Here is a 13,535-nt window from a genome sequence, read left to right as displayed (position 1 = left end):
CTAGGATCGATCCTCGTCAGTAGGCCCATCTAGCTATTTCTCGTTCCAGGCAGTGTGCCACATCTGGTGTAACAAAGGCTGTGGTATGTACTACCCTGCCTGTAGGATGATGCATATATTAGATCGCTTGCTGCTAATTGGAAAGAGCATTCCATTACTTGGTTGAGCAGTTGGTTTCGTCTCTCGTTATCTGTAAGGCCCTCAACCACATGTCCTTGGTTATATGTGATGAGTGCATCATTAAATAAAACATTTCTTTCTTCTGGTGCTGCCGAAGTTTCTACCAGTGGGTATGGTGGGTAAAATTATGTACTCTATATTATAATCTTGGAAATTAACAGATATAGTTTTTATAATTTTCTGATAAATGCAATTTAAAATTTGTCAAACCACATAAAATGTACTGGTCTAATTTCAAAACATTTCAAATCCATAGCCACCTAATAGGGGCACTTATGGTCTGTCTTGTTTTTATTACATATCCTCGTGTTATCATCTGGCATAAAGCCTGAAAGCATATATGTATAGATATACAATGCATATACATAGATATGGTATGTACCACCGACATATATGTATAGATATACAATGCATATACATAGATATGGTATGTACCACCGACATATATGTATAGATATACAATGCATATACATAGATATGGTATGTACCACCGACATATATGTATAGATATACAATGCATATACATAGATATGGTATGTACCACCGACATATATGTACAGATATACAATGCATATACATAGATATGGTATGTACAACCGACATAATAGTGTTCCACACGGGGTGGGACATAGCCCAGCAGTATAGCGCTTGCTTGATGCATGGTCAGTTTGGGATCGATCCCCATTGGTGGGCCCATTGGACTATTTCTCATCCCAGCCAGTGCACCATGACTTGTGTATCAAAGGCTGTGGTATGTGCTATCCTGTCTGTGGGATGGTGCATACTAAAGATCCCTTGCTACTAAAGGAAAAATGTAGCAGGTTTCCTCTCTGTGAGTATATGTCAAAATAACCAAATGTTTGACATCCAATAGCCGATGATTAATAAATCAATGTGCTCTAGTGGTGTCGTTAAACAAAACAAACTTGTTCCACACTAACTAGTGCTAGATCTAAGTACAATACGTCTTTGTTTTTTAACACAGGATTACCGATTGAGCCATAAACTAGTGTATACAGGTATGTGTCATATATCCACTTTCTGACAAAAGCTATTATAATTTTAAACAAGAGGGAACAGTTGCCACTCAGGGTTTTTTGAATAGTTCAGACATGGTCTTATTTAATGTTAGCTGTACTATGAACTTTGTCCCAGTGGGCATGCAAATGTTAGGTTTACTATGAACTTGGACCCAATAGGCATGCATTGAAAAAGATTTTAACTGATTTTCATTAAATTTTATTTGGTTAAAACAAATGGAATTTAGCTACACATTTCTCTACACATTTCACCAGTTACATGTTAAAACTGTTTTTTGTCCAGCTTAAATCCAAGGGATGGGTGTTCATTATGTTACTTATGTGGATTTCTTGGAGAAAGCAAATCTGGCAGTTTAAAGGAAACTATCACTTTCGCTCCCCATCACTCCCCTAGCTGAGAGTAATTCAAGAATAGTAATTGTTATCTCCTCTTAGCATGTGAATTTATATGGCATCAATATGGTAATATCTTAAATGGCTCCCCATAACCTAAGTTAGGGAAGCAATTAATCACTCCCCTTGAAAAAACTCATGTCGAAGTCTGAGAAAGTATGACTGAAAAAACTAAAATGTTTTGTTTAATGACACCACTACATTAAGTAATCATCAGCTATTGGATGTCAAACATTTGCTAATTCTGACATGTAGTTATCAGAGGAAATCTGCTACATTTTTCCATTAGTAGCAAGGGATATTTTATATGATCTTTCACACAGACAGGAAAGCACATACCACAGCCTTTGACAAATTGTGGTGTACTGGTTGGAATGAGAAAAAAACCAATCAGTTGAATGGATCCACCAAGGTGGTTAGATCCTGCAACATAAGCACCTCAGGCGAGCATTCAACTGACTGAACTAAATCCAACCCCATATGATTGCAAAGACATCCCGATTGAGATGTACCACTAGTGTTAACTTACAAACAGTTTTGTAAGCTTTATTCACTAAATGCTATAGTACAAGTAGGCTTTGTTAATCTCTTACAGCAGCTGAGTCCCTGTCATGTTGGATTCTCAGCCTGGGTGTGTCCTAGCAACATGCACCTGTTTGCACAGTGAATCCTCAGATCTGTGCCACTCCAACCAACAAGATGATGACCCCCTTAACGACACACATACCTACATGCACACTTGTATTTACTATTGGTAGAGTGTCAAACAATCAACATGGCAAGGGTCATTCATTCCTTTCCAAGAAGCACACAGAGTCTAACCAAATATTATGATGTAAATGTATGCTGATCAAGGCCAATATAAATGGATTTCACTGAGATGCAAATTATAGTGAAGTGCAACAATTCATCTGCCAGATATATAGAGAATAACTAGCTGATGACGTAGGATATCGACTTTATGCTGTGATATGGTAAGGGGCGGGATGTAGCCCAGTGGTAAAGTGCTCGCTTGATGTGCGGTCAGTTTCGAATTGATCCCTGTCGGTGGTCCCATTTGGCTATTTCTCATTCCAGCCAGTGCTCCACAACTGGTGTAACAAAGGCTTCGGTATGTACTATCCTGTCTGTGGGATGGTGCATATAAAAGATCCCTTATTTTGCATATAAAAGGTCCCTTGCTACTAAAAGAAAAAGTTGCGGGTTTCTGCTCTGTGACTGTCAAAATTACCATATGTTTGACATCCAGTAATCAATGTGCTCTAGTGGTGTCGATAAACAAAACAAACTTTTTGTCTGTAACCTGGTGCATATAAAAGATCCTTGCTGCTAATCGAAAAGAGTAGTGCATGAAGTGGCGACAGCGGGTTTCCTCTCTATATATCTGTATGGTCCTTACCATATATCTGACGCCATATAACCATAAATAAAATGTGTTGAGTGTTTCATTAAATAAAACATTTCTTTCCTTCCTTCTCCTTCCTGCTGAGTGGAATTTTTGATTTGGCCTAATCAGTTATTATCTTTATCCTACAGACTATAACAATTAAGGGAAAAGCTATTGTTTCTGTCATTTCAGCTACATTGTACAATGTCCCAGACATAAAATGAGTGATTTTGTAATGCGTGTGATGTCACATGAGTGATGTCCAAAAGTCATATTCTTCTACTATACGTATAGGACTTTGCTTTATCCGTCATCATAATCTGTCAATAGAAATACTGGTTGCAGGATAACTTATTATACGTGCAGGCTGCTCTTAGCACATGGATAAAATTGTCTTAATGTGTATTTTCAGGAAACAGTCTTACAATGACAGCAAACTCAGGACTTTACATTGAAAATTAAAGAAATAATAAACCTAAATTGTAATATTAACATTGGTTGAATTCCAGACCATGCATGATTACTATAACTATTCTATGAATTTTATTTGTATTATTAGTTTAAAGTGTTTTCCCGTCCCAACCAGCACCTCATTAATAGTATATCAAAAGTCATGCTATGTACTGTCCTATCTGTGGGAAAGTGCATATAGAAGATCTCTTGCTGCTAATGGAAAAATATAGCAGGTTTCCTCTCTAAGACTGTGTCAAAATCACCAAATGTTTGACGTCCAATAATTAATATATCAATAAGCTCTAGTGGTGCCGTTAAACAAAAGAAAACCACGAAAACCTTTCTATATAACTGATTCATAAATAGCTCCAATGAAAATGTGTGAACTGGTTTAATGAGACTGCTATTGTTATGATAAGAATGACCAAGTGAAACCTGACAGTCCTCTTTGTAACAGTCGCAGACACATCTTGAATAATTTTGTAAATTAATATGATGTGAGCTTTGTACCATTTATAACAGGGTTTTTAAATAGGATTCAGTCTGTAGAGGACAATTGTCCCATATATAGCCTGACCACAGGAGCTTGCTTCCTACAACACATGAGTGCATTACCTCATATATTAAACACATCACAGACATACAGGTACATACTTATATCAGAAATGTAATTTTTCAATTTCAATTACATCAGCTAGGATCGGAAATACTGAAAAATTACAATAAAGGGACATTCCTGAGTTTGCTGCATTGTAAGATGTTTCCGACTAATAAAATATTTGTACAATTAAACTTCATATTAAATATATTTTCTTGTTTAGAATATCAGTGTCTATACATTCAATGTGTTTCCAGTTGTCTTAATTTTTGTAAGAAGCCGAAACTGGATTTTGTAAATTTTGTATGGACGAAATTTGTTTTTTTTAATAAATAAAATGAAAATTAACCTAGGACAAATATTACAATGATCAGCAACACGTTTAATATACAGCCACTAAAATTCTAAACAAGAAGATATATTTGATATGTAAGTTTAATTGTGGAAACATTTTATTTGTCGATAACATCTTAAAAATTGCAGCAAACAGGAATGTCCCTTTAATTTAACTGTTTTATGAGGTAAAGTTTTTTGAGTTTTTAAAGGACATTTCATCTTTTGTTTTAAAATTGGTTTGATATCCCTGAGGAATAAATACTAATATGGTTTTCATTATGTGCTGTTCTGTCTGTTGGAAAAAATGCACACATGCTGCTGATAAAAAAAGCTGTAGTGAGTTTCCTCTAAGACTATATTATAATGTCAGAATTATCAATGTTTGACATCCAATAGCTGATGATTAATAAATCAGTAAGCTCTAGTGGTGTCATTAAACAAAAAAGCAAAACAAAAAACAAAAAAGCAAAACAAAAAACAAGAAAGAACCCTGGATTTATTTATATCAATGTGAATGGTAATTATTCTGTAGCTCTATAATTTTGTCATATTTATCACCAATAATCTATAAATCAAGTTTGTCAACATGCCGTTTCTGTAGGTTTTTAATCACCTGACTGAAATGGTCACAATACATCATACTGACCTGTCTGCCTTTAGTGGTAAACAAGTTGTGGATAAAAAGAGAAAAACCCAGATGGACTCATTTCACTGGGCAGCAGTTGTATGTTCTGTTGCCCCAGATATTTTTTATCATATTTACGACTAAGGTGAACTCAACTTGGTGTAGGGAACACATGTTGCCCTTGGTAGTAAACAAGTTGTGGATCGTAGATGTTCACTGTATGGATATTGTACACGTTCACTGTATGGATATTGTACACGTTCACTGTATTCAGGTGGGAGAAACACAAGTACACAGGTAGTAATAGGCATTTTCATTTATACTCATTTTCATGCTTATATCCAGTTAAGGTTCCTGCATGTTCCTGGCCATATACCTCAGCTATCTGGGTTGTCTGTCCAGGACAGTGGGTTAATTGTTAGTGTTTAGTGAGAGAGAAGTCTGTGTAGTGGTCTTACACTCACTCTGGGTGGGAGCCGGTACCAGGATGCCAACCCTGTACCTACCAGCCTAAAGTCTGATGGCTTAACCTCAACACCACTGAGGCCGATAGTCTGTTATCCTGGCTTTGTTTTATTATACATGTATGAGTTTGGACTTAAATGGTAGCAATCAATGTAGAATATATTGACCACATCTGTGCTTTCATGGTAAACAAGTTGTAGATCAGATTTTTGGGACAACCCTTCCCCACCCTCCCCCCATTTACTGTTAGACGTCTTCAGGGCAGTTTCTTTAAGTTTGACGTTTTTTGTGTGTACATTACTCACTCCAGCCAGTGCACCACGACTGGTACATCAAAGGCTGTAGTATGTGCTATCCTGTCTATTGGATAGTGCATATAAAAGATCCCTTGCTGTTAATCAAAAAGAGTAGCCCATGAAGTGGCGACAGCAGGTTTCCTCCTTCAATATCTGTGTGGTCCTTAATAATAATAAGTCCGATGCCATATAACAGTAAATAAAATGTGTTGAGTGCATCGTTAAATAAAACATTTCCTTCCTTTTATGTGTAGCTACATCTATATTTTATCACATGCATGTATATATGACTAAACTGTTTGTCTTTTCTGATTATTTATTTATTTAGTTTTTTTAAGTTTGGGAGATACTTATTATAGCCATCTTCTTTGGGGCTGTTTCACACACCTGTATATCAAAGCCATGGTATGTGCTATCCTGTCTATGAGATGGTGCATATAAAAGATCCCTTGCTACTAATGGAAAAAGGTAGTGGGTTTCCTCTCTAAGACTATATCTAAAAATTTAGCAAATGTTTGACATCCAATAGCCGATGATTAATAAATCAATGTGCTCTAGTAGTGCCATTAAACAAAACAAAGTTCTTCATTTTTCTTCTGTGGATTAGGCCAACCGTTTTGAAACCTTCTCAAACACCTTAAAACTGAGATGTACATGTATGTACTCAGCACAACATGTTTGAACTTTAATTGGACAGAAGCAGTCACGTTAGAGTGAAATTCAACTCATAATCATATTTGGTAATTATTGAAAAACATTGGCTTCAGTGTTTTAATATTATAAAAACATGGCAATACATTGCTTCCACAAGGAAGTCCTTATTATAGTATATATTTTAATACATGTACATGAAGTGTAGCAGTGTTGTTTGACTAATGATTTTTGCATTAACACATCTGGAAGTGTCATGCTGTATACCTGGTAAATGTGTGTGAGGATGAAGAGGGCATGGTTTGTTGATCGCCCAAGGCAGTCGATCTGTCCACTGACGGCCTGTTAACGTCATAGAACACTCCTTTATGTAGCCAAGTTGGCTTGAGTTCTGTGTCGCATTTTGGTCGGAGTTTCTGTCGCATGTGCTTCTGCGATGTTAAACTGAGATTCAGCATTGATTTCCCACACTCGATCTGTGTTTGTGTGCAGTTCGCAATTCTTGATCGTACTCTCGCCACAGAACAGTGAACTATTATACACTTTTATTTAACACTTGATTCCAAGTTCGCCGAGCAGATCTGTATGTTATTGTATGCTGTGTATTAAACTATATTCTAAACTATAGTCTACATGTATGTAGAGTTTTATGTTGCTGCAAAACAACGCAACAGGATGCTGTCAAGGTAAGCTAGTACAATTTGTGACAAATTAATGTCCTACCCAGAAGAAAAATATTCCGTGAATGTTTAATAAATCAGATTTTACTTTCTGTCAGTATTATCAGAGTGATTTATTTCTCGAGGTACCAGATAGATATACTACATGTCATCTAGGTATGTATATTCAGCTTTTTCTGTGCTTAAAGTACAACAGAAACCTAAGGTAAGAAATATACTATCATACTACTTGTGTTGGATATTTTTTGAGATATGAATTTCATAATTGTTTGTTACTTAAGTTACGAAGGAAAGCTGATAGTTTATGAGCATGCACATAATTTATGTCTAGACTCTATATCATAATGTGGCACCTTAATTGCGTTGAGAGTTGGAACTTCAGACTTTGTGACATCAGTGAGGAAAACGTACGTAAGAGCGTAAATAAGATACGAATAGAAAAACTAAGTTTTTTCCTTATATGTACAGCAGTGTTCTAGCCAGGAAGGAAGAAAGGAAATGGTTTACTTAATGACACACTCAACACATTTTATTTACGATTATATGGCATCGGACATACGGTTAAGGACCACACAGATATTAAGAGAGGAAACTTGCTGTCGCCACTTTATGGGCTACCCTTTTTGATTAGCAGCAAGGGATCTTTTATATGTACGGTAGTACCACCCCATAGACAGGATAGTACATACCATGGCATTTGATGCACCAGTCGTGGTGCACTGACTGGAACAAGAAATTGTTCTAGCCAGGAACTTGATAGTGCAGGATGCTTGTTTATTTGTAGGGATTTTAAATTTTTACTTATTTTATGACATTGTATTGTTGTTGTTTTTTATGAGAACTTCTTATTTTTGCATCAGTGCTTAATACTAAACAATTTTTTTAACACCCCCCACCCCCCGCAAAACAAAATCTAAAACTGAATTTAGTATTCATTAAGTTTGAATAATTGATTCTGGTTGTTGATTTGAGGGTAATACGTAAATTAATGTCTACTCTCTTCCATAGTATGGGTTACTCAGAAAAATAAATTTTAGAATCTCATTTCCTTTTTGGGTAATTAACCCATTACGTTCACGTAAATGATGTCCTAAATTTAATTCACAAATATAAAACAGGTTATGCAAAATTATATTTGCATGAGCAATGCGTGACCCAAACGGTTATTCTCGCAGTTTTGAGAAGCCTGAGTAAATACTCGTAAAGCTCTTGTTATAGGTTAATTGGCCATGCTGATCAGATATCTACACAGTGTGATGTGATGTACTTCCTTGTTCAGATCCGTTACACCAATTAACTGCAAATGATCAAGCTACGTTTTAGCCTCAATACCATTTGCTGTTAGCAGTTTTTTCGGACTAAATTTCGATACTATATTTATACCCATTACATTAGTGAAATGTGTGTTACCATAATTGTATTTCTGGCTGTGTAACGTACACAAATTCAATTAATGGTTAGGACATGGTAGATGGAGTGTGTAGCCTGGGATTGGTTTAATTATAATATATAACATAACTCAGACAGGGGTCTTACATTAATGATGGTGTTGACGAGATGTTCAGTGGAAGTATTCCGTTTTCAAATTAGTAACTCTTGTTCACTGGTAGATGTGTTCGTCTGTTCAACTATATCTCCCAACATGCAAGGTTGTTATATCCAGGACTATTCCACATTCCAAAAACAACACTATAGGCTATGGTCATGTCTGTATTTATCATCTTCTTTGTTTTTCCTTCCTTCCTAAAGTGAATAATTAAGTTTTAATTTAAATCTCAAATACACAATGTATATTAGTTTTATGAATCTAAAAGAGACAGAAAAGTTAACTTTGTTTGTGCTTTTTGGAAAGTAAATAATAATGCTTCTGATGGTTTGAAAAATGGTACTAAATGTTTCATTAGTAATTTTCTCATGTTTTGGTAAAGTAAAACAAACATTACACTTAATATTAATAGATATTAATGCTTGGCATGTCAGATCAAGTACAAAAAACCCCCAACCAGAAACAAGTAAGAAAGATCAATATGTCCCGATATTGATTTTGATAAATTAAGGGTATTGTTTTGAAATTTCATTATCTTGTAATTTGTTTTTGCCAGATTAAACGGATTTATCCTGACTCCAATCTAAAGCTTCCTGGAAAGAAGATATTTGGAAACCTCGACCCCGATTTCATCCGACACAGGCGCGAGGGACTGGACAACTTCATTCAGAAGTTAATCAGCACACCGAAGCTCTCACAGCAGTGAGTACCCATTTCTTTGTTCTGTCTGCATTGGTAATGGTATTGAGTCTCCAGTCACATTAGTAGTAATTGGATTTCTTCATTAAATAACACAGACCTTTCACAATCAGAGTGGGCTGTACAGTGTAGATCATTGCAGGTGAGGATCCAGGATAATTTGCAGGAGGTGGCGGGGGTCTACATTCAATTTCTGATATGGAAGTTGTGTATTAGTGGGAATAATCTTTGAAATAAGTGAAATATTTGTTTTTTATTGTGACCCCCACCCCTTGATCGACTGCTGTTATTGGGGTACAATATTATTTGGTATCAATCCTCCTTAGTGGAGTCAGTGGGTGATTCCCCATTTTACTTCCACCCTTTGCTTCACAACTGATAAAACAAGAAGTGTCTGGGAATGGGTGGATGTATGGACAGATGGACGGATGGATGGACGGACGGATGGATGGATGGGTGGATGTATGGATGGACGGACGGATGGACAGATGGATGGATGGACAGATGGATGGACGGACGGATGGACAGACAGATGGATGGATGGATGGACGGACGGACGGACGGGCGGGCGGGTGGATGTATGGATGGATGGATGGACGGACGGATGGACAGATGGACTGGCAGACGGATGGATTGATGGACAGATGGACTGGCAGACGGATGGATGGATGGACGGACGGATGGATGGATGGACAGATGGACTGGCAGACGGATGGATGGATGGACGGACGGATGGATGGATGGGTGGATGTATGGATGGATGGACTGGCAGACGGATGGATGGACGGACGGATGGATGGATGGATGGATGGACAGATGGATGGATGGACAGATGGATGGATGGACGGATGGATGGACGGATGGATGGATGGATGGATGGATGGATGGATGGATGGATGGATGGATGGATGGATGGATGGATGGATGGATGGATGGATGGATGGACGGATGGATGGATGGATGGACAGATGGATGGATGGATGGATGGGCAGTGCCACCATGACCTTATGTTTGTTATGTATGACACCTAATAGCTGGTGGTGGAATGTAGCCCAGTGGTAAAGCACTCGCTTGATGTGCTGTTGGTTTGGGATTGATCTGCGTCACAGGCCCTTTAGGGTATTTCTGGTATATCAAAGGCTGTGGTATGTGCTATCCTGTCTGTGGGATGGTGCATATAAAAAGATCCCTTGCTACTAATGTAAAAATGTAGCGGGATTCATCAGGACAGTCCCTAAGTTATTAAGCTGCCACCATGAAGCCATATAACCATATCACACATCCATGTGAATATATGTGTTTAAAACAAACTGCAAATTCTTTATCAAGTCTGCACATGACTCATTTGCAATGTACATGTATTTGATCAGTTTGGCAGGGCTTAGGTTTATGGGGTTTACATGGATCAAATAAAAAGCAATAACCATAAAACCAATATTTGTCACACTATGTACCACATGGGGATATACTGAAAGCTATTTTATAACCATATTTCACTTCCAACTGATAAAATGCCTCCACTTGAGGTCAAGTCGTAAACAAATATACTGCCAAGGTCTTCTCGAAAAACACTTGCCTTTCTGCATATAACCTGCCATTGTGCCAATCATTTTGGTATTACTGTAGATTGGCCTATATGACAATAAGCATTTTGTGTCTTTTTTTAATTAATTGTTATTTTTGAGGGTTTTTTAAAACATTTATTTCCTAGTTTCGTCTTCTTATTTTTTCATAAATACTGTACAATAAATGATTAAAAAAATATATGTGCACTGTATTATATAACAAAGACACCAATTACAGCATTTGTGGGTAATATAACAACAATCTAAAGATTTTTTAACAAATGGCCTAGATCTGTAAGTATAACACACACACACACACACACACACACACACACATGCATGCATTTACAATAGAGGTATTCAGCTTACATTTACATGCCATGTAACATGAATAATTGTGTTTAACCAGCTGCAAGCAGTGCATAATGATTATGTGAAAATGGTATCAGAGAGGATTAATTGAACATTTATAAAAGTTTGTGAAAACTGAGATAAAGCAAACAAATTATCAGCTGTTAGAATGTATAGATAAGCATGCATGCTTAACCTGTTCATGGTGGCTAAGCTACATAATGTAATATTTCAGTAATGAAAATAGGTAGAACCTCAGTATAAACTGGTTAATGTGACATCACATCAGGGCTCGAAATAGAAAGTAAAATATGGCCCGCTGTTATTTGTTTATTATAGTAGGCTGAAAGAAATATGTCCTGCTGAGATAAAATATGGCCTTGTGGAAATGAGACAGCAAGTATTGGACTCGAGTACTCAAGGGTCAAACTTGACCCGGACCCGAGTACGTGACACTTACACTCGATGATAATGAGACTAGAGAATAAAGTAAAATAGCATTATGCATCTTAATTCCAGCACTGAATATTGATGCCAAATCATGCCATTGTAGGCCTATTGCATTCCACACATTGGACTTTTGTTTTCCATCCATGTCTCACAACCCTATAAATGTAACCAGCGACAAGCATATAATATTATGGCAAAATGACATAAAAATTGAATTAAATAAGAGTGCTCTTCTTTGCACGGGTACTTGAGTCCCGAGAACGGACTCACGTCTTGCTGGACTTGGCCGGTGCCTGAGTACTCGAGTACTCGTGGAGACCCTAACAGCAAGGGGTGCATGAAGGGAGGGTTTGAGACAGTGTGTGCAAATTAAAACCTCTGAAATGTAGTTTAAAATTAAAGCATTATGGGAAAATGACCCGCTGTTTGATCAGAAGGTGAATTTCTGCTAGGTGTAAAAAAAAATTGACTGCTTTTCGATTTTTCACAGGCCACAACATATATGTATATTACAGGGATTGAACTTAAGAGATTGTTACCCACAGCACTTTTTTAAATTGCCGTGAGTGAAAGTGCCCGCCGACAGCAATTTTGAGCCTGCCTATGGCAATTTTGAGCCTGCCTATGGCTATTTTTTTAAAAGTAACTTTTACAACAAATAAATATGATTGAAAGGTTAGTTTGTTGCATGTAGACATATTTCAGATGTACAAATGTTTAAGTACTGGCAGATAATGTACACCAGATACATTAATTTTGCTGTTGTTGAGATGTTTTACCGACAACAGTAATTTGTTATCCAGCAGCACAAAAGTGCCATTGGTGATGCTTCCAACCCACGGCAAATTATATCTCAACGACAGCAATTGCTATCAGTGCCATCATTAAGTTCAAACCTGTATAATACAGCAACTTTACAAGGAGGAACTGGTACATTTTTTGTCATCTGTGCTTTTTTTAATGTTGGTGAATTAATAGAAAAAATTTAACATTTTGACCAACTTTCATTCAGAAGCCAAAGCTAATTAAAAAAAAAAAAGAGCAGTAGGTGTATCCAAAATAAAGTGAAAAACCCCCAAAACATTTTCACAAAAGTACATCTTGTCATATGTAAAATTCTGTAATAGTCAATCAACGTCTAACCCCCCTCCATCCCACCCCATCCCCACTCGCACCAAACCATTATCCATCCAATCAGGATCGAGAAACAGTTCAGTAAAAAAAATGAAATGCACTCACCCAATCAGCACCACATGACTGGCACAGCATAGGTCACCACCCACACTGCCTGGCCCATGGAATAGAATGCATTAAAAAAAACCTGCCACCCCCACCAAATGGAGATGGCCTAAGTGGTGACAGCATCCCTCCAAGACCACAGCTCTGTTCCAAAAAGCTATTTTAGCACTAAGATCACCTCATAATGTGCATACGGTGATTACACAGGGGCCATTGGGCTATTTCTCATTCCAGCCAGTGCTTGATATATTAAAGGCCGTGGTATGTGCTATCCTACCTATGGGATGGTGCATATAAAAGATCCCTTGCTACTAATGGAAAAATGTAGCAGGTTTCCTTTTTACGACTATATGTCAGAATTACTGAATGTTTGACATCCAACCACCAACGATTAATAAATCAACATGCTTTAGTGGTGTTATTAAATAAAACAAACTTCTACGGTAATTACACACTTTAGGTGATCTTATAGCTAAGATTGCTTCAAGGAACAGGGCACAGGTGCCAAAACAATCACACACCACACATGAAACTGCCACTGCATACAAATGCACCCAAGAGCTGTTGAACAGGTATCCCCC

The 13,535-nt window shown here is 37.2% G+C and overlaps 1 protein-coding gene across 2 annotated transcripts in view; it reads left to right on the top strand.

Annotated features, from left to right (window-relative positions):
• LOC121375322 (serine/threonine-protein kinase Sgk1-like) overlaps positions 1 to 13,535 on the top strand; it is a 116,191-nt gene that overhangs the window by 40,633 nt on the left and 62,023 nt on the right. For both annotated transcript variants that reach the window (XM_041502719.1, XM_041502718.1), the window contains one exon: positions 9,207 to 9,352. In XM_041502719.1, the coding sequence (XP_041358653.1) occupies positions 9,207 to 9,352 (146 nt within the window). The remainder of the gene's footprint in view (positions 1 to 9,206; positions 9,353 to 13,535) is intronic.

The sequence above is a fragment of the Gigantopelta aegis genome, chromosome 6 (assembly GCF_016097555.1).
Source record: "Gigantopelta aegis isolate Gae_Host chromosome 6, Gae_host_genome, whole genome shotgun sequence".
Classification (NCBI taxonomy): Eukaryota; Metazoa; Mollusca; class Gastropoda; order Neomphalida; family Peltospiridae; genus Gigantopelta; species Gigantopelta aegis.
This window is presented reverse-complemented; position numbering and strand designations above follow the sequence as displayed.